General features: G+C 50.9%; 1 protein-coding gene across 6 annotated transcripts in view; it reads left to right on the top strand.

Moving 5' to 3' along the window:
• Nucleotides 1–12840: 12840 nt before the first annotated feature.
• Nucleotides 12841–21925, top strand: part of DICER1 (dicer 1, ribonuclease III) — a 67610-nt gene continuing 58525 nt past the window's right edge. For 5 of the 6 annotated variants that reach the window (XM_084879033.1, XM_084879029.1, XM_084879031.1 and 2 more), the window contains exon 1: nt 12845–13177. In XM_084879033.1, coding sequence (XP_084735159.1) covers nt 13142–13177 — 36 coding nt within the window. In that variant the 5' untranslated portion in view covers nt 12845–13141. Of the gene's footprint in view, nt 13178–21925 lie in introns of all 6 variants that reach the window. The other variant, XR_014794624.1, reaches the window with a different exon arrangement.

Here is a 21925-nt window from a genome sequence, read left to right as displayed (position 1 = left end):
ATGTTCGTAGTTTAAAAAGAAACGCAGGCTGTGGGGCTCCCAGTGGAACCCCCCCGCCCCCCGTCTGGCTCTCTGGAAGGAACGCTTTCGACTCTCTCGTGCTGGCTTTGCGTGTCTGCAGAGCACGCTCCTGCTTCTGCTTTTTAATTAATCTAGAAGCATCGCCTGCTTGCTTGGTGGCAGATGGGGCGCGCGCTCTGCCTTGCCAGGGACCCAGATCATACTGTTTGCGCATCGCTGTTCGGAGTGGCTGTGTGAGGACTGTTTTTGCTCCTGAACCAAGCAGTGTACTGTGCTTACCTATTCCTTCCTGTCAGATTTCCCGTTGATTTGATTTGTGTGTGTGTGTGTGACTTTATACACACACACACACACACACACACACACGTGTATATATAGATTTCAGAGAGGAAGGGAGAAGGAGAAAGAGATAAAAACATCAATGATGAGAGAGAATCATGGATCGGATGCCTCCTGCACGCCCCCTACTGGGGATTGAGCCCACAACCTGGGCCTGTGCCCTGACCTGGAATTGAACCGTGACCTCCTGGTTCATAGGTCGATGCTCAACCACTGAGCCATGCCGGCTGGGCTGTAAGTATTCTGATATTTTTGCATAACTTCATTCTGCCTTTCCCCAGTGTGGCTGGGTGCAGAATTGCAGGTGGGAAATAACGCCCCCCCCCCCCCCCCCCCCGCAATGTGGTCTGCCTTTGGTTCTGCGGCTGGAGCACGGTCATAGGAACTCTCCGTCAAGCTCAGGCTTTCTCAGACATCCAGGAGGACTCCGGAAACCCCGCCAGAGTCCCGAGACGGGCCCTCTCCTGTCTGCTGGGAGACCTCCCTCGGGGGCCTCTGTGGTCAGCTTCACACCGTCTCCTTCCCCTACTTCCCAAGTGTGGGCCCCCCCAAGCCGCTTCCACCCCTGTGCCCTCGCCACAGTGCCCGCGGAGGCACGGGGTCAGGTCAGGTGCCTCAGGGGCTGTTCGTAGTGACCCCTCAGGGTGTGACCTGGAAGGCGTCAGTGACGTCCGTTACCTGTGCAGCCTGTCCCTCCCCCTCATCGCTCCTCCGCCCCGGGCTGGTGCTCTCAGAGCAGGGCGGCGGGCTTCCTGAGAGAACGGGCTCTCGGCGGCCTGGGCGGGGCACGGTCCCTGTGGGACGGAAGGCACCGTCCTGGTGGGATGGACGGCACGGACAGATGGAGAACACGGGCTTCCTGGACGAAGTCATGATGGTTGGGCTGAGATAGGTCGTAATTTCCCTTTAAGTCTAAAAGTCATGATCTTGGCAAAACACATCGAACAGTCTTGTAATCAGTTTATTCCTTTGCAACAGCTGCCACTTCTATCCACCCCACAGGTCAGTCTGAGCAAAGTGTGCGGGGAAAGGGCAGCCACGGAACGTTAGTTTTCCTAACTGCCCTGCAAGGCGGAAGCACTTTTAAAGGGAACGCCGACTGCTCCGAACCAGGACAAGCTGCCCAGGCCCAGGAACCCGCACCCTGGCCGCGGCTGCCCTGCGGCCACACCTGGAACCGTGCACTCGCCTCTCTGGCTGGACGTCGGGAGACTTCTTTGGAAAGTCCTAGATTTTAAAATCTGAACCTTAGCAAGTTTAGTTCATTTTTATAAAAGCTCAGTGCGTGGCTCTTTGCTTAAAATAAATGTACCTCTGTATTGGCGAGCTAATGCCAAAGCTTTAGCATTGCCTCCTGCTCTGTGCTGAGACAGTGCCCAGGAAGGGTTAGTAAATACAGGGCAGTTCACGGTAAAGGGGCGGATGGACGTTTGCAGGAGAACGTGGGGCTCTCCTTCCGAGGGCTCCTCCAATGGGGTTTCCTACGCCAGCATCGGGGGCGGTTCCCCAGGGGAATTTCTTTCGCTGTGAGAGGTTCACTGCAGGAATAAGTAGCTTTTACCCACTAGCCCTGCCTCCTCCTCCCACCTTGTTCCCTCCCCCCCAGCAGACTCAGGGCATGGGCACAGAAAGGCCTCTGAAGTCAGGGCCTGTGCATGCTGGCATTGGATCCCTTAAGCCTAAGCCAAAGGTTGGCACGTTGGTGTGGGGGAGGGGCGTCTCCAGAGCCCTTTGCCCTTGACACTGCCCCTGAGGAGGCTGCCTGCGTCCCTCGCGGTGCTGAGACATCAGCCGAGGAGGGAAGCTGGCAAAACCGCCGTCTGTGCGTGGTCGGGACAAAGGCCTGGACTTGGGCAGAGGACGTTGTGTTGGGTGGTGGTGGGCGTTGCTCTCTTCCAGCTCAGGCGTGTGTTGAGCGGGGCTCATGCTGGGGGTGCCATGCAGGGCGGCGTGCCCAGCGCGGTGGGAGGGTTCTCACCGCGGGCTCACGGAGAGCTATGGAACACAGAGATGCTGTTTTGCAGTACGAGGTTTATTTTGTCTGTTTAGTGTACACACAGCTGTAGCTTTGTAAAAAGGGATCTTTGTACAAACAATTGTATGAATGTGCACACTTATTTATTGATGATTGTAAATGAGGATGTTAATGATATTTGCCTAATTTATACCTGTGGGAAATTCACTGGAGTATTTGTTGACTGTTTTCTATTAAGGAATTTTAGGCTTGGTGCTATGATGAAGGGTCTTGTAAAATTCACGTATTCTTCCGAAAATTTTTGAGTATAAATTTCAGGAACCGACACTCGCGTTGATGACTTTGATTTCCATGTGCACTGGTGTGTCTGCCGAGCGGAAATGACAAGGTCTTTCCTTCGTCCCAACACAGGGCTGTGGCCAGGGTCAAGGCAAAGCGCACTGGTAAGGGACTGTAGGGACTGTCCCCTCCTAATGTCCACCTCGCCTGAGCTTTGATGGAAGGCTCCCAGAAGAAACAATAGGAAACACTGGAAGGAGTGGTGGTGGTGGTAATAGTGCAGTAGCAGTAGCGGCACCAGTAGAGGTCGGACGGGGGTGGTGGTGGTGGCGATGGTGGTGGTGGCGATGGCGGTGGCGGTGGTGGTGAGTGTGGTAGCAGTCACAGCGACGGCAGTGGCAGCAGTGACAGTGGCAGTCACAGTCGCCCTGGAGTTAGACTTCCCGCTTGGGTGCCTGGGCAGGGCGGGTCGGCCGTGGAGGACCTTGTGAGCTGGGACCCACTGGAGAGCCAGCGTGTGCTCACCCTGGTTGCCACGGCTTCGTCCCGCTTTGGGCAGGGTGGTCACATGGGAAGGACTCACATGGGAAGATGGGGTGACTGCCCACTGCCACAGCATCTAGGATTGATGCCACCTGCCTCCGACAGAAGAACCCACCGAGCAACGGCTTTACCACAACCAAGGTCTGGCTGTGTCTCTCAGGAGCGAGGCCACACAGCCGGTGGTTCCGCAGTGTGGCGTCGGTCCCTCTAAAGCTCCCGCCCACGTGCTGTGCGGGAACGGGAGAGGCGGCGGGAGGGGCCGCCCGTGACTTTGGACTTGCAGAACCACCATACACACCCCACCGTCAGCTCGCTGCCCGAACCGTGTCCCTGACCGCAGCTGCTGGCAACCAGTGCCCTATCAGGAGGGAGGGACACAGGCAGCTGGCCCCCTGGGTGACACATGCCCCACTTAGCTGGCAGGTCGGGCCAGAGGTAGGCAGCTTGTGCATTCAACACTCTTACAAAGGACCTACTGGGTGTGTAGTCTTAGCTGGGGACAGACAGGAATGAGATAAAGTCCGTCCTCTGAAGGCACACGTGGGGACGGGGGGCGGTGTACATGGGGCGGAGCCACCGTTTCCCCAGCTCGCTCAGGCCCTGGACCGGAGACCCACTGAGGCTCGTCAAACCGCCACTGCCCAGGAGGCGCCTCCTCCGCCAGGGAGAGGTCAGGGCTGGGAAGAAACGCTTCGCTCATGTGCTGCCCCGGGCGCCCAGGAGCGGGGAGAGAAGGTGACCGGGCCTGGGGTCCACGTGAGCGCCCCCTGCACCTGCATGGGCGGCAGGTCCAGGGCCTCGGTGAGTCTCTGCTTTCCCAGTGTGGAGTGGAGCTGACACTGCTCGGGCTGAGATTTGGAATGAGCTCCTGTCTTTGAAAATTCCCAGGAAACAATCCAAGCACCGACGTTCATGGTATGATTAGAATTGCATTCTTATCTCTTCGCCTCTTAGAATCTTAAAACTCCAATTATTGTTTTACAGGACTCAACCCTCTCCTACCCAATATCCCTCATTTGCAGATTTATTTATTTATTTACTTATTTACCGCTGCCCTAGTCCTTGAAATGTCCCGACGGCCTTGAATGTTTCTGGGGGTGAGGAACGTCCGGCCTGTGGGCCATATGAGGCCCGCAAAGTCCTTGTTCTGGCCCTGCCAAGGCGTTAGAGGTGAGTTCATTAAATGTTAGACCAAACATAGCAGCTCCTTTTCTATATATTGATCTCAGAGAGGAGGGGGGAGGGAGAAAAGATAAAAACATCAATGATGAGAGCGAATCATTGATCGGCTGCCTGCTGCCTGCTCCCTTCTGGGGATGGAGCCCACAGCCCAGGATTGTGCCCGACCAGGAATCAAACTGTGACCTCCTGGTTCATAGGTCGACGCTCAACTACAGCCTCACCGGCGGGCAAAAGCAGGCTAGCTTTTAAGTTGGTAATTCTGTGGTCCCACCGCTGTTGGGCGGACAGCGTTCGGCACTGTGGTGCTCTCTGGCCCGAGGGGACAGAATTCTTGTCATGGAGCCTTCAGGGTGCCATTGTATCCGGGCTCTTTCGTTTAAGTCTTCGTTTTTTAGAGCAATTTTAGGTTCACAGCAAATCTAAGAGAAAAGTATTCAGATTTCCCACATACCGGCTGCCCCAGACCCGCACAGCCCCCCGCACCCCCAACATCTCCACCCAGAGCTGGGTGTTTGTTGCAATGATGAACACACACTGGTACACCGTGATCACCCAAAGCCAGTAGTTTAGTGGTTTGCGTTGGGGGCTATCTCTGGCTTTCCACGATGTGTATTATTTGTACCAATGGATTTTAACCACGGTACAATTTTCAGGAGCACTTTTAATAACATTGTCTAACAATTTCAAGCTAACAAGGGTAAGCAGGTCAAGTGGGCCCCATAACTTTTCATATATTTAAGCAGGAAGTATCATGAAAAACCTGCCAACATGTTAGCAATTTCACATGATCAATGAAATTCCGAGTGGAGCACAGTGAAATGTATAGCTCCATCTACTGTAAATACTTTGAATTGGCTGCCTCTGGGTTTCATACATTATGTTTGCTTTCATGATGAGTTTAATTTGGGGATTTTGTAAGTGATGTTGTGCGTGGACCACGCTTGGAGCACGTTGCTAGACGCTGAGGGATGTGAACATAACGAACCGGGAGAGGGATGGGATTAACACCAAGGGGGGAAGGACTTTTGGGAAGAGGCGGGAGGTGGGTAGAGAAATGGAAATGCAGAGGCAAGCTGAGGAGAGGCCACGAGGGTCTCATTGACCCTGAGCTGACCAGCCTTTCAAGACAGGGAGAGGTCATGGTCAAAGTGATGGTTCGCCTACAGCCGCTCTGTGCCCAGCACAGGCCGGAGGGCATGCTGACCTGGAGAAGCCTCAGACAGCTACTGCTAGTGAGGAAAAGGGTGCCTCAGTAAAAACCGTGTCCTGTGGTAGATGCTAGGATCAAGGTATTTGCCACGTGCCTTGAGGGTAGAGAGAAGAAAGACATTCGGAGGGGCTGGGGCAGTGGGGCACCAGGTCTCATCCTGGAAGACCTCACGAGAGAGGAGACAACGCTGAAGACGGGGAGGATGTCTCCGGGCCCGGAAGGAGGAAGGGCATTTCAGGCCGTGGGAACAGCGTGGAGGACTGCGCGGAGGGGTGGAATTCCATCCCGCGTCAGGAAACGGGCGGCCTGGTTGCCGCTGAGGCTCAGGGACCTGGCAGGGCAAGAAGTTACATAAGCAGCTACCGGCTTCTGCGGGACCTTGAACTCCAGAACTCCTTGAACTCTGCAGACACCTGGGAGCTGTGGGGAGCTCGGAGGCTGGGCGGAAACGGGAGAACAATGAGGACACACAGCAGAAGGCGGACTGCGGCCACGGAGCCTGCAGGGCAGGGAGCGGGGAGGAAGCTCTTGTAATGTGGTCAGAGAGAACCAGACCAGGACCAGCGCAGGGACCGTCTAAAGGAGGAGACAGAGTCACAAGAGGGAGTTGAAATTCTCCTTTGGAATGGCCAGCACGGGGCCGCTGGCTGGGCTGGAGTGACATCGAAACCAGGACAGGGCGGGCAGAGGAGTAACCAGGCATTTGATCTGACCCACCTGTTGGCACAGGAAATGACATATGAAGTGTTCTAGCCCAGCTGATGTGGCTCAGTGGTTGAGCATCCACCCAGGAGCCCAGAGGCCACTGGTCTGATTCCTGGGCAGAGCACATGCCCATGGTGGGAACTCAATCCCTGTGGGGGCCGTGCTAGAGGCAGCCGATGACAATGTTTCTCTCTCATCAATGTTTCTATTTCTGGACCCCTCCTTCATCCTCTTCCTCTAAAAAAATCAATAAACACACACACACACACACACACACACAAATATATATATATATATATATATATATATATATATATATATTTAAAAGTGTTCTACCCATGGTATTTATTATTGTTACTACTCATATATCTCAAAGGTGAGGTCATTTTGTGATTTTTTTCAGGCAGTCATCTTCATAGACAATTTTTAGGACAGCCCTATCATTGGGTTTCTTTATAGTAAGCAAAGTGCCAGAGGCCACTAGAAAACCCGCGCTATTGCATTTACGATCATGACCCCTCAAATCAGAGCCTTTGGAATGTCGTCTATCAATGCTGCCTGTGAAGCAGCTGCAAAGCGTGAGGCTGTGGCGACCCACGTTGGCCTCTGTCTCACAGTCGGGGCTCATTGGCCATGGAGGCCCCAGTCTGCGGGGGGATCTCAGACCGGGCCGGAGCTGCAGAGCCCTGTGATCAAGGATGAAGGAGTAAATGGATGGGAGGGTGGGTGGACCAGAAAAACCACTAATCTCTTCTTTAAAAAAATTACTTCCTTTTGGATTGACTAGAATGTGTATCCTTCTTGGAAACTTCCCAATGACCCAGGTCCCTCTCCTCAGAACACTTCCTACTCTCTCTGGCTACTAGCAATGCAGGTCTCAGCTTACAAGAGTTCTTTTTCTTTTCTTTTCTTTTTCTTTTTTAAATATATTTTATTGATTTTTTACAGAGAGGAAGGGAAAGGGATAGAGAGCTAGAAACATCTATGAGAGAGAAACATTCATGAGCTGCCTCCTGCACACCCCCCACTGAGGACGTGCCCGCAACCAAGATACATGCCCTTGACCGGAATCGAACCTGGGACCCTTCAGTCTGCAGACCGGCGCTCTATCCACTGAGCCAAACCGGTTTCTGCTTCTGTGAGTTCTTTCTTAGGAAGAGCTCCCTGGGCCCCGGGACTTTCAGGCTGTCCCGTGGCCCCACAGCCATCTGTGTCATCTGCCACCAGAGCAGCGTCTGCTTCTTCCTGTTTGACCTTCTCTCCTGCCGGCCTGGGTAGTCCCTCCAGGGGCACGGATGGGACGACCACAGGGAGAGCACAGTCTCTCTGAGCTGGGCTGTCCCTCTCCTTCCCTCAACAGACGGAGCTCCTGGTGCGTGGGCCTTCGGGCTCTGCAACTCACACAAATGGGCCGCTGGTTCCGGGCCTTGAGCTCAGACTGAGAGGAGCACCGTGGTCTCCCCGGGGCCGCAGACCGAATGCTGCCCTGCCTTTCCCGGTTCTTCAGGTGCAGGGGGCAGAGTGCCACATTCCTGTCTCCGGCCTGCGGCGATTCCTGTCATCAGTCTCCTCTTGCATTTACCCAGACACAGGCGACTGGTTTCTCTGGAGAAGCCTGACTAATAGGCACGCACAAAAACTCCCAGCCCTAGCCGGTCTGGCTCAGTGGATAGAGCGTCGGCCTGAGGACTGAAGGGTCTCAGGTTTGATTCCAGTCAGGGGCATGTACATTGGTTGCGGGGACATCCCCAGTGGGAGGTGGTGCAGGAGGCAGCTGATCCATGTTTCTCTCTCATCGATGTTTCTTACTTTCCCTCTCCCTTCTGCTCTGTAAAAAAAAAAAAAAAAAAAAAAAATCAATAAAATATATTTTTAGAAAAACGTCCAGACTCACTTGGTTCACTCCTCAGCGGCGACACCAATGAAGCCTTTAGGGCACTGAACTCCTAACCAGGGTCCCGCCTGGCTTACCGGTCGCGCTCCTCTCGTCTCCTTCATCCTGAAGCTGTGTTTCCCGTCTGCCTTTGACTCATCGTCGGAACGTCTTTGAGGATCACAGGCCTGGCGTCTTGTGGAGCAGCCTCTTTGGGGGCTTGTGTGACATTTCCTCCCAATTCATAAGATGCGCATTTTTGGCAGAAACACCCCTGATGTTGGTTTGTTCGGTCTCTAGTGACATCAGTGACCAGAGACAAATCTGGATGGTCCTGGAGGCACCGCCTTCCCTCTTTCCATAGCCGAGCTCACGGCCTCCCCCCGGGGCTGAGCAGGTCGGTGGAGAGACGAAACCCCGGGCCAGTCAGTGCTCGCGGTGGCCAAGGCCTCGGAGCGGCCCTCTTCCTGAGGATGCCCACTCCCCGAGGGGCCTCGGTCTATTTCTTACTGTTTAGAGGCACGAGCAGTTCCCTTACCCCAAGTGCTCGGCATATAGACACGCAGCACCCGTGGGGTGGTGCCCACTTCTTCCGGCTCTGGCTCTTTTTTGCAAAAAAAGTTCTCATTTTTGAAAGAAGAATTTTATGGGGAGATGCTTTGGACCTATGCAAATATTCATTGCTTGTCCAACTTTTATCCACTGGATAGAGCAAATATTGATATTTCTTACCTGATGATTGCCAAATGGTGATTTTTTTTAACTCCATTATTTTTTGCCTACATTCTACTCTAAGTATGAGCTATCTCTTATCCCCATTTATCCTATCTACAATAATAAAGAGGGAATGTGCTAATTGACTGTAACACCCTCACAAAGATGGTGGTGCCCACAGTCACAAGATGGTGGCACCCAGTACCCTCAGTCTTGCCACAGTGGCAGGCTCATGGCATGGCTGGGTTGCCCCCAGGTGGGTCTGGCCATTCTGCGTGCCTGTCTCTGGAGTCCCCCAGTCCCCTTGGTCCCCCAGTTGCCCAGGGCCAGCCCAAGGCACAGGCAAGCCTTTGATGGCATCTGCCCAGCCGCCCAGGGCCTCCTCAGGCTGAGACTTGCGCTGCCAGCAGTGGCAGCAGCAGAGGTGTGATGGGGGCATTGCCTTCCCCTGATCACTGTGTTGCCTCCCACCCCTGAGGGCTCCCAGACTGTGAAAGGGGGCAGGCCAGGCTTAGGGCCCCCCGTCCAGTACATGAATTTTCATACATCAGGCCTCTAGTTTATTCAATTAAAAAATATCTGTGTGGTCTCGTGGATTATACTTTATTACATGGGCTATATTCTCCTATTTATTTTGTAATTTATTTTGATGCTCAAATTGTCCCAGACTTGGCCCCTTCAAGATGACTGCTTTGCCTTCTTGAAACGTCTCCAACATTCCTCGTGCATTTCCTACTTTCTGACACAATAAGATGTTCCAGACTCACCTCTATGGCACTTAAAATACATTTACATTTATTGTTATAGCTGCGTGTATTGCAAACCTTGAATTCACATCACTGCCCCTAATTCCTATCCCGTCACACAGCCTGCTTGTTCTTCTCATTACTGGGTTTGCAACCCCTTCTCCACCGGGAAGGAGTCTGGCTCCTGCTTTCCTCGACGTGGTTTTCCTCTCTGTAGCGCCCATGGGATCAGCCGCCCGCCTCTGGAGGCTGCCCCGCTTCCTTGTTAGGGGTCCGACCTCCACACTGGCCCGACTTCCTGGCTGAATATGGCCGTGGCTCTAGCATCCTGTGCAGTCAGAGAAGCAGAGAGAACACATTAGTAGAGAGAGATACACTGATGAAGCAGACACACAGGGGGAAAATCACAGGAGAAGGACACCAGGAGTATCTTTTGGGTTTCTGGACACTTCCTAACCCTGACCCGCATCCTGTGCTGAGATGCCGCTGTATTCCTGTTCCTGGCATCCTAATGATAAATCCTTCCCTTTTGGTTAAGCTACTGCAGGTTGGTTTCTGATACAAACAGAGAATCTTTAATTTTTTTTATCCTCACCTGAGAATATTTTTCCATTGGTCGTTTAGAGAGAGAGAGCGGAAGAGAGAGGGAAAGACAGAGAGAAACATTGATGTGAAAGAAACACATCGACTGGTTGCCTCCTGTACATACCCAGACTGGGGCCTGGGCCCGGGAGGAGCCTGCCACCACGGTACATGACCTTGACCAGAATCTAAGTTGGGACCATTTGGTCCCCAGGCCGACGCTCTCTCCACTGAGCCAAACAGCTAGGGCTTGAACAAAGGTGTACTGATATCCTGCCTTGCTCTATGAAAAAAACAAAACAAAAAAACCCCTGTGGAATAGTCAGGGCAAGGGGGGAAAATTAACCCACAGAAAATGCTTACCACATGGTACTGCGCTGTTGTTTAATATGGGCTGGAATATTAGCGCTAAGCTTTTAGTGATCTCAACCAAGTATGAAACACTCCCCCTTACGAGATTTCTTCTCCAGATTTTAAGACACGAGCAACTGGAGGATGAATAGATACACCTCTGGGACACAATAGTCTAGAAGTGAGCTCTTCAACAAATGGACAATAATGGCACGCTGTGCGGCCGTCTGGAAAAAATATTAATTTGGATCCATACCTCACCCCATATACCGAGTCAGTTCCAAATGGACCGATGATGCTTAATTACAAAAGTCTACCTGGTAAATGCCCCTCAATAGAGGATTGGCTAAATAAAGTACGGCATATTCCTACAATAAAATGTTATGGGAATTGGAAAAAAAATTAGTGAGCAGCTCTGTATATACTGCTACAGACATATTTATGATACATTAAGTAATAAAAAGCAAAGTGTAATGATTGTGTATGGACTGCAACTATGTTTGCAAATTGGGGAATGTCTTGGCTTCTACCGGCACAAAAAGATTGCCTAGAGGAAGGAGCAAAGCATAGTGGTTACATGTTTGGGTGTGGAGACAGGTATGGGGGAGGGATTCTTTTAACTGTATAACCTTTTATGCTTTCCGATGGATGAACCATATACAATATATATATATAATTTTTTTAATTGATGAAAATCAGACAAGCCAGCTAATGAAGCCCAGTTAGTTTTATTTTATTTTATTTATTTTTTATTTTATTTTTTACAGAGAGGAAGGGAGTGGGATAGAGAGTTAGAAACATCCATGAGAGAGAAACATCATGGATCAGCTGCCTCCTGCACACTCCCTGCTGGGTATGTGCCCACAACCAAGTTACATGGCCTTGACCAGAATAGAACCTGGGACCTTTTAGTCCTAAGGCCCTAGCTCTATCCACTGAGCCAAACCGGTCAGGGCAAGCCCAGCTTGTTTTGAGGGACTGAGAGGACAGCAGGAGGGGCTGGCAGTAATTCCCACTGCTGGGCCCCGTGGCCATGCCACCCCGGGATGCCGTTCTTCCCATAAAGGACGGTGTCCCCACAGCCTTCCGTGTGTGGCGGGGAGGTGTGCTGCCCACAGTGTGTGCCGTATGGGAAGCGTTCCTTTTAGGGAAGTCTGCCCAGAGCACTCCATTTCCTCCTCTCACCCAGGAGCAGCCTGCGCTCCCGTGACCTTACAGTACCTGGATGTGCTGGAGCCATGAGCACACCGGCTTCCCAGCCAGACCCCGGGCTCACATCTCGGTCGTTCCCGTCTGACCTGCTCAGTGGCTGGAGGTTATTATTTTGTTCCTCTTAATAGACAGGGGGTGGGGGACAATTACTGCCCAGACCGCACAGGGTCCTATAAAGATCCCCCTCTTCCATCGGCCTGGCCAAGAGCAACATCATGGGAGCCACAGGAAGCGTTAACATCCTTCTGGCCCTCACATTGTAAACAGACAGAAATGAAACGAATAGTTATTCCAACTTATCAAAAAGTATTACCACTTCAGCATGTAATAAGCATACACATGACTAAGGAGATGTGTTACAGCCTTCTTTGGTAACCAACACATGCATCTGAGTTGCAGCCAGCCTGGGAGCAGCTGTATTGCAAGAGCTCAGTCTTGAACCTACACAGCGCCCAGCACACAGTAGGTGCTGCTCTTGGGCACGAAAGCATTCCTCTGGAGTGCACCTAGGGGTGCCTCTGGAAGCGATGTCTGCATGGTGGGGTGCACTGATAGGGTTTTCCTTAAGCCAGACCCTGGGCCTTCATATTTTTAATGCCAGCTGCAAGGGATGGGGCCGGGTAGCAACCTCTGCAATGCACCTTTTATATAGTGGGACCACTGTCCCATCTGTCCGTGGCTGTCGCAGATCCGGGGTTGGGGTGGGAGGTGGCTTCTGTCTGTATTCCCCCCCCCCCCCCCAAATGCTGAGGACCCTGCGCCACTAGCGGGGTGTAGGCCAAGGGAGGGGGGAGGTCTCTACACGTGGAGGGGAGTGGGCAGAGGATGCTGTGCCCTCCGGCCGTGGGCAGGGCCACGCTGAGGGGCGATGGCCGCCACGCGGGGCCGCACGGGCGGCGGGCGGGCTCCGAGCGCCAGGAGGTTCGGACCCGCCTGGCCACGAGGGCACGGGGCGGCCCGGGCCTCGCCGCCGTTAGGCCGCCGCAGGCCCCGCCTCAGCCTCCGCGCCGCGCCCGCCGTCTCCGCGCCGCTGAGTGGCCGAGGGGCCGGGGTTGACCTTTCACCGCCGCGCGCCGCCCAATCACAGGCCGGCTCTCATGCCGGCGCGGGCGCGGCGCGGCGCGGGCGGCCGGGCGGCGTGGGCGCCGGTGGGATTCTCCAAGCGGCCGTGCGCCGTTGCCGCGGGCCGTGCGCGGGCTGCGGGCGAGCCGGGCGCTGCGCAGTCTCCGCAGGCGCCGGCGGGAGGGGTCGAGGCGGAGCGCGCGGGCGCGGGCTGCAGGGCCCAGGTGCATGGAGTAGCCTGACAGCGGGACCGGCGGCGGCGAGCGGGAGGAAATGGCGGCGGCGGCGGCGGCGCCGGGCGGCACCGGGAGGCCTGGGCTGTGACGCACGCGCCCGAGAGGGGTCCGATGGTTCTCGAAGGCCCGCGGCGCCCCGTGCTGCAGGTGAGGCGGGCCCGCGGCGCCGCTTTGTGTCCGGGCGGGGGAGCGCCCGGCCCGCGCTCAGGCCTGGCGGGCGGCGCGGGCAGGCGGCGCGGCCTGCGGGGCTGTGCGCCGCCGCCACCCTGGCGCCCTCCCGCGTGGCCGCTGCGGGGGACTTTGTGCGGCCTCCGGCTCCGGTTGGGGATGCGGATCGGGGTTTGACAGGTCCGGGTGCCGCACCCACTGTGCGGGCCGGGCCGCGGCGGCGGCGGCGGTCCCGGCGGACCCGGCGGGGGCCGGAGGCTGCGGGGCGGCCGCCGCTGCGGTGCTGCGGGCAGGAAGCGCGAGCCCCCGGGGCGCCGGGCAGGAAGGGAGGATTGTCCCCGGGTCCTGGCGGGTGGCCGGGTCCGGGTCCGGGGGCGCGTGGCCCAGGCCGTCTTCCATCCCCGCCCCTCGCCTCCCATGGTTTTGCGCCAGGACTTGTGGCCGCTGCCCAGGAGCCTGTCCTGGGGCCCGCCATCGCCGGCAGTCAGGGTGTCTAAGGCTGCGTCAGATTTGTGCCCATGATCTGCAGCGCCCGCTGCCCAGGCTCTGCCCGCAGACTCCACACACCCGCAGTGTCTGCCTAGCCCGAAGCCGTGCTGGAGCAGAGGTGAGTGGCCAGGGAGTGGAGAAAGTCATGCTGGAAAAGCCGGAGTGACCGATCCACGGAAGTTTTTTTTTAAAAAAATATATTTTATTGATTTTCTTACAGAGAGGAAGAGAGAGGGATAGAGAGTTAGAAATATCGATGAGAGAGAGAATCATCGATCAGCTGCCTCTTGCACACCCCTACTGGGGGTGTGCCCGCAACCAAGGTACATGCCCTTGGCTAGAATCGAACCCGGGACCCTTCAGTCCGCAGGCTGACGCTCTATCCACTGAGCCAAACTGGTTTCGGCGATCCACGGAAGTTTTGAGTGTTCCTGCCACCAGCTCCGTTTAAGGATATGCATTCGGTTTAAGAACATGCATTCCTCTCATCCAAGGGCCCTTACCTGGAAGGGCGCTTCTTGAGGTCCTCGGTCCTCGGCGTGTTCTGAATTGTTACCATCCTGACTGTCAGTGGTCTTCGCGTTGCTGGTGCCCAAAGGGCAGCACCCAGCGATGGAACAGGGCAGAAGTTAGGTGACTTGGAAATGATGCATTTCTTTTTAATGCGCTTGACTACAAGGTTAACGCAGTGGAAAACCATATTGCTGTGGACATTGGCATTTCTAAGTAAAAGTATTCGTCTTACCACAGAGCCCCCGTCATTAGTACAGGAAGGATGCTGGCACAGGGTGCTGGAGGGGGCTTGTGCCTGGTAACTTCCGCAGTGCTGATGCCCGCAGGAACCAGGTTCTGGAGGAACCCGCCTTCTCGCCGTGTGTTGTCTGTAAAACTAGGGAGCTACACGTGGCACGTGGACAGTGTAGGTAACACGTGCCACATCTGTGTACACACATAGTTGTTTCAAAACTTGATTGTGGGACATATCTTATAAAACTGTCTACAGATTAGAAACACTAAGGATTGCTTTTAATGTGGCCGCTTGAAGCACTGGGATGGTAGTGTTGGTGCGGGTTTATTCACTGCCCGCTGAGCCGTCCGAGGAGAAGACGTGTTAGTCACCTTTCATTTGGGGCAGAGACTTTGCGGGCCGTGTTTTGGGGGTGCTTGCTTTTCCCGCGCCCTCGCCGCCCCGCAGGCGGTTCTGTCTCCCACACCCTGCTTGTGCTCTGTGTGGGGCTTTGCAGTGACGTGTTTTGCCGCTGCTGAGAGTTGTTATCTTGGTTTTCGAAGGCATTTCATTTTCGTGTGCTCTCTCCTCGCTTGGCAGTGATTTTGCGGTGGCGTGCGGTGGTAGTGGGCTCAGTGTCACCTTCTAGGCAGAGGGGCTGCCGCGGCACTGAGATGGTTTTCCCTGCCTCTGTCTGACGTGTGGATGCTGGTCTCACCTGAGAAAGGAGACACCTGTGACCTTGCTGCCCTGCGGCCATTCTTGTGGCGAAGGGGAGAGTGACCCTGCGGCGCTGTCCTGACTTCGCCGGCAGGAGAGGAAGACTCGGAGGGAGACGACGGCCCGGAGTGCGGAGCCTGGAGTGGCGGCCGGGACTGGCATGGTGCTGCCAGAGCCCGCCCTGTGCTCGGCGTTGGGTAGCATCGGTGCTGTGAGTGGGGGTGGAGGAGCACCGGGCCATGTGCAGGAGTCCTTGGCTGGTGCTTGTTGGATGAAGGAAACGCTCTCCAACCTGAAATATTCAGGTGACTTCTGTGCTAAATATATGTGTATATATAAAACTAATTTTATCACTTTAACCAGTTTTAAGTGTATGGTTTTATGGCATTAAGTACACACACTTTGTTTTGCCACCATCAGCACCATCATCTCCAGAACTTTTTATTCTTCCTTAACTGGAACTCTGTCTCCATTAAACACCAACCCTCACTCCACCCACTTCCAGCCCCGGCAGCCACCGTGCTGTTTTCTCTGTGAATGCGGCTACTCCTGGAACCTCTACAGTATTTGTCCTTCAGTGACTGGTGTATTTCACTTAAGCTCCTTCAGGGCTCATTTATGTGGGAGCATGTGTCAGGGTTTCCTTTTTAAGGCTGAATAATGGTTCATTGTGTGTGCATATACCACATTTTATTTAGCCATTCATCCGTGGACACCTGGGTGGTTGTTTCTGCATTTTGGCTTTATGAATAGTTCGTGTGTGTGTGTGTGTGTGTGTGTGTATTTAACCTTAACCCAAGGACATGCTTGGAGGGAGGGAGAGAGAGAGAAACATTGATGTGAGATATATCAATTGGTTGCTTTCCATACACGCCCCAACCAGGGATCCAACCCACAACTCAAGTACCTTTCAGTGCATAGGATGATGCTCAATCGTCACTCTGGCTGGGCCAGATCATCAAACTACTGGACTCAGATTTTTAAAAAAATATATATTTTATTGGTTTTTACAGAGGGAAGGAGAGAGAGAGAGAGTTAGAAACATTGGTGAGAAAGAAACTTCCATCAGCTGCCTCTGCATGCCCCCAACTGGGGATGTGCCCGCAACCAAGGTACATCCTTTGACTGGAATCGAACTCGGAACCCTTCCATTCCAGGGCCGACGTTCTATCCACTGAGCCAGACCGGTGAGGGCTGGACTCAGATTTTATCGCAATAGAAGCTTTCTCAGGGCTGTCCCGAAAGTTACACTTTCCCACAAATGGTTCCTCTTTGTCAAGAAAAGACTTTAATCTCCTTGAGACCCAGGACTGACATTTTTGTGGTTTCAGTTCCTGGCGAGGGACATTCCAGTAACTGGTTCGGTTGGTCAGCACGAGGCTGCCGGAGGAGGCCACGGAAGGTCCGTGTCTAACTTGTGCAAATCGAAAGTTGGAGCCCAGTGATGGGTCTTGTTTACCTTATGCTCTGCTTTTTGGACATTCAAGAGTTTAGGTCACTCTAGCAGGTCAGTGAATGTACATACCTTACTATTTGTCTACTTCAGGAGGATTTAGGATGGTTTTGCAGGGAGCGCTCAGCATCGGCATGTCGCTAAAGGTTTTTTAAAATTTTAAATTATTAGTCAAAGCGAAAGAGGAAGCAGTACTAATTATAGTTGGCATTGATTAATGAAAGGAAGTATACCGATTAACCAGGAGAAGCAGACCTTTCTCTGGTATGAAGAATAAGTGATTGTTTAAATTCATATATAAAATGACATTAACATGTGGACAAAATGTTTACGAGTGATAGAGAAACATTTTCACATGCCGTTGTAGAGAAGCTAGGTAAAAGACTCAGCAGACGAGAAAAGCTTTAGTAATACGGTGAACATCATCCTGGGGATGTGATTTATTAGAGTTTAGTTAATTTATTTCCAGGTGACTTCCCTGAATATCAGTGTCTCATGCAGTTAGTTGTCTTTTGACAGATGCTGAGTGACAGTATTTACAAATGAACTCATTTCTGGACGGTGGAGGCAGTCAGTGCTTTCCACGTTTCCGCTGCCAGGCTTTAGGAATGTTGGCCTGAGAAGTAGGGCTGCTTTTTTCCGTGTGTTATATCCCCAGAATGAATGCAGAGGAAGTGATACCTTTGATCCTTGAACAATGTGGGGCTTAAAGGGCGCTGATTTCCCCACCCCCGCTGCGAATACCTAATCCTTGGTGCTCAAGTTCCCTATGTGTAATGACTCTCTGCAACCGTGGATCAAAAACAGTACAGGTATCTATACTATCTATACTAATAAAAGGGTAATATGCTAATTAGACTGGATAGACCGAAAGTCCTTCCGGACAAAGCCATGGTGGTGGGGGCCGAGGCAGAGGGCGGTTAGGGTGATCAGGCAGGCAGGCAGAGGAGAGTGGTTAGGGGCATCAAGCAGGCAGGCAGAGGTGGCTAGGGGCAATCAGGCAGGCAGGCAGGAGGGTTAGGGGCGATTAGGCAGGCAGGCAGGTGAGCAGTTAGGAGCAGTTAGGAGCCAGCGGTCCAGGATTTCGAGAGGGATGTCCTGCTGGTTTAGGCCCAATTCCACAGGGCAGTCGGACATCGCCCAAAGGGTCCCCAAATAGGGTGCAGGCCTGGCTGAGGGACCCCTCCCCTGCATGAATTTCATGCACCAGGCCTCTAGTTTATTGCATAAAGATCAGTGTATAAGTGGACCCTCATTTTGATGTTCGAGGGTCAACTGTATTTTTTAGGTTTAGCTGATGAAATTAAAATTTTCAGTAGTGTAAAAACGCCCTTTGTTAAAACATATTCTTGTCAGTAAATTGTTGGTTCTCTTAATATGTGCAGTTGCTTAGGGCAAGGATAGCTTAGCATCATTTAAATATGTGATTAGGAAGACCACAAGAAAGCATTGTTTGAGGTTGTCTATAAAATTTACTAGAGACAAAACATGAAATACTTAAAATTTGGCCTTAGTGTTTGATTTTTGAGACTTGTAGTGACAATCAATGTCTGGGTTAAGGTTTATAGAATAATAAGGATGGACTAGAACAGTACCTGGCATACAGAATTTGCTCCCATTTGTTCAGTGAATAAATTAATGTTTTTACTTTTTGAAGTATTTAGAAACTAACACCTTATGGAGATAACGTTGCTTTTATATGAAGTTTTTAAAAAGGTTATTACTGCCCTGGTTGGTGTGGCTCAGTTGGTTGCGTGTTGTCCAGGGCACCGAAGGGTTCCAGGTTTCATTCCGCAGGGCACGTGCTGGGGTTGTGTGCAGGAGGCAGCAGATCCATGTGCTGCTCTCACATTGATGTTTCTCTCCTTTCCTCTCTGAAATGGAAGATGGGAACTTTGGGAAATAGTCTTACGAAGTAGATGAAGTCAGATCTTTGCTTTGAATGGATGGCAGAAGCTTTCAGAGACAATGGAGTCTTTTCATCGTCTATATCTCCATGTACGACAGCTTAGTAAATGTTTGTTAATGGATGAGAACCTGACAGAAATTGTTTAGCTTTTCTCTCTGATCATTTTGATACCCTGTGCTGGGAAGTCCTTTTTGCCTATTCAATTTTCTTGTCTGCCTTTGCTTATTGATTTGTAGGGGTTGTTTATATATCCTACTCTGGCTTGCTTTTTCACTCTCTTTATCAGATCATTTAATGAACACAAGTTCTAATTTTATGTAGTCCAGTTTGTCAGTGTTTTTCCTGTTTGATTGGTGCTTTCTAGAGCTTGTCTAAGAAATTTCTGCTCACCCCAAGGACATGAAGACGTATTCGCCTAAGTTTTTTTCTAATAACTTTATTGTTCAAGTTTGTACATTTAGATATATAATCTAACTGGCATTGCATTTTGTGTGTGATAATGAGGTGGGAGTCAAAATTCTTTTTTTTGCTTGGATATACAACCTAGCTTCTATTCAGTATGGTATTGTTTTTGTCACTAAGTAAATAAGCTTATATATGTGAGTCCATATTTTATTCTGTTTCATTGTCTATTTTTGTGCCAGCACCCACACTACCTTAATTACTGTAGCTTTATAGTAAGTCCTAATAAATCATTTTTTTTTAATTTTAATATTAAGCTATCTTTGCATTCCTGTGGCAAAACACAACAGGTCAAGATGCATTTTCCTTTTTATATATATCCGGAGTCAGTTTGCTAGGGTTTTGTTTAGCATCTTTATGTTTTTTGTTTGAGAGATGGAGCTGTACTTTTACTGTTACTGGATTTTGGTGTGCAATTTATGCTGGTATCATAGAAAGAGTTGGGAAGTATTCTCTCTTACTTCTATCTGGAAGAGTATGGTTTTAAGATTGAAGTTACTTTTAAATATTTAGAAGAATCACTGGTAAAGCCATCTGGGCTTGGAGTTTTTAATAATCCATTTTTAAATATCGGGTCTAGTAATAATTAATGTCGTTTTTAAACATTCGTTTAAAATCTTGCTTGGCGTTGACTTGTATTGACATAACCTTCAAACACGTGGTATCTACAGAACGTGTGAAGTGCAATTAACAAGTTTAGCTTGAAAAAGTTTGTGTTTGGTTTGATTTTTGTGCAAAACTAGGGCTAAGAAGATGGCGGATGAAGAGCATATTCGGCACTGCATGCTTTACGAGTTCCAATTAGGAAGAAAAGCAAGTGAGGCTGCAAAAAACATCTGTAGTGCTCTTGGTCAAGATGCAGTTAGCGCCAGAAAATGCCAGCTTTGGTTTGAGAAATTTCGCGAGGGAAATTTTTCGTTAGATGACAAGAGTGTTCGAGGCCGTGTGTCCAATTTTGATCAAGAAGCTCTTCAAGCTCTTTTGGTGCAAAATCCTCAAATTACCCAACAAGAGCTTGCGACAACTTTAAATTGTTCACAAAAAACAATTTCCAATCAATTGCGTGCACTTGGCAAAGTCCAAAAGTTTGGAAAATGGGTCCCTCATGAGTTGACCGACAACAACCGTAATCAAAGAGTCACAATTTGCAGTTCGCTCCTCTCTCGTCAAAACCGTTTGCCGTTTTTAGAGCAAATTGTTACCGGAGATGAAGAATGGGTGCTGTATGTTAATTTGAAAAGGCGGCCTCAATGGTTGGACAAAATGAGGCTCCGCAGCCCACGCCAAAACCTGACTTGCATGTGAAAAAAGTGAGGTTGTGTGTTTGGTGGAATTTTAAAGGAATTCTTCATTATGAACTTTTACCATCTAACCAAACCATTACAAGTGCAGTGTATAGTGCCCAATTGGAAAGGTTAGCCCAAGCTTTAAGAGAAAAAGAACCCGCGCTGATTAATCGGAAGGGCGTAATTCTTCACCATGATAACGCACGACCACATACTGCAAGAATCACTGCTGAAAAACTGCGCCAGTTGGAATGGGAAGTTCTCCCTCAAGCTGCATATTCTCCTGATATTGCCCCTTCCGATTACCATTTGTTTCGTTCTTTGCAAAACTTTCTTCTTGGAAAAAAATTTAATAATGAAGAATGCCTCAAAAATGCATTGACCGAATTTTTTGCATCAAAATCACAAGAATTTTACAACAGAGAGATTAAAATGCTTCCTGAGCGTTGGGCACAAGTAGTAGAAAACAACGGCAACTATATTGTTGATTAAATTTTGTTGTATTATTTAAATAAATTCGATTTAAAAAGTATTAGAAAACGACATTAATTATTACTAGACCTAATAATCCATTTTCTTTAAAAGGTATAGGCCTCTTCAAATTTTTGTTTCTTCAGATGTTAACTTGGGTAAATTGTGTTTTCCAAGGAATTTGTCCACTTCATCTAAAGTTATTTCCTTGAGCCGAAGCCAGTTTGGCTCAGTGCCGAAGCCGGTTTGGCTCAGTGGTAGAGCGTCGGTCTGCGGACTGAAAGGTCCCAGGTTCGATTCCGGTCGAAGGCATGTACATTGGTTGCGGGTGCATCCCCGGTAGGGGGTGTGCAAGAGGCAGCTGGTCGATGTTTCTCTCTCATCGACTTTTCTAGCTCTCTATCTCTCCCTTTCTCTCTGTTAAAAATCAATAAAATATATTTTAAAGTTATTTCCTTGAGTGGCCATGAGAAGGTAATTGATGCTAAAATAACCAAATAAAACTTTGCTTCATTTGGAAAAATTACAACTTTTTAAGAGATAATTAAGTAATATAAAGAATATTCTTTGCTGTGTGCATGAAATAATAGTAGTTAATGACACTTCAGTCAGGTTTTATATATTCTTAGAAGTTAGGCACAAGTGTGATTTATGTGGACAAAGTTAGTTCCCTGAAAACTAATGATATTCAACAGCTATTGGTAGGTTGGGAGCTCGATCCAAGCCAGGGCACATACCAGTGATGGAGAAAAGGAGACACTCGGGGGGCTAGCCATCTGAATCTGTGCCAGTACCTAATGCACATTCTTATTAGCCTGTAGTCTAGTCACTGCCCCTTTAATTATCTGGTCCTGTAGGACCTGTTTACCTAAGTACCACCCCCATTTTAGAGAGGCCGTATACCATGAACAATACACAACCCCAGACGGAGTTACCAGTGCTGGCACCAGGCCAGGCGGTGAGATGTGGTCTCATCTTCCCCCACCCCAACTCACGGGCCTTTTTGCAAAGCCCGAGGAAGGTCTGGAAGTCCCATCCATATTTGGGGGACAAAGAAACCAAAGGGATAAAGGGAGAGCTTCCTTCATATTGCGGGGCTCAGGGTTTGGAGAGAAAGTCTCCCCGGAGTCACTGTACCGGATCATGTGAAACGTCTGGAAATAAGGGGTTTTCCTGTGTCTCCAAGGATGCCTGTGTGTTTTCCGGTCGC

This window comes from Pipistrellus hanaki (assembly GCF_964339955.1).
Source record: "Pipistrellus hanaki genome assembly, chromosome: 1".
Taxonomy (NCBI): Eukaryota; Metazoa; Chordata; class Mammalia; order Chiroptera; family Vespertilionidae; genus Pipistrellus; species Pipistrellus hanaki.
The sequence above is the reverse complement of the archived record's forward strand: the minus strand, read 5'-3'. Positions and strand labels throughout refer to the sequence as shown.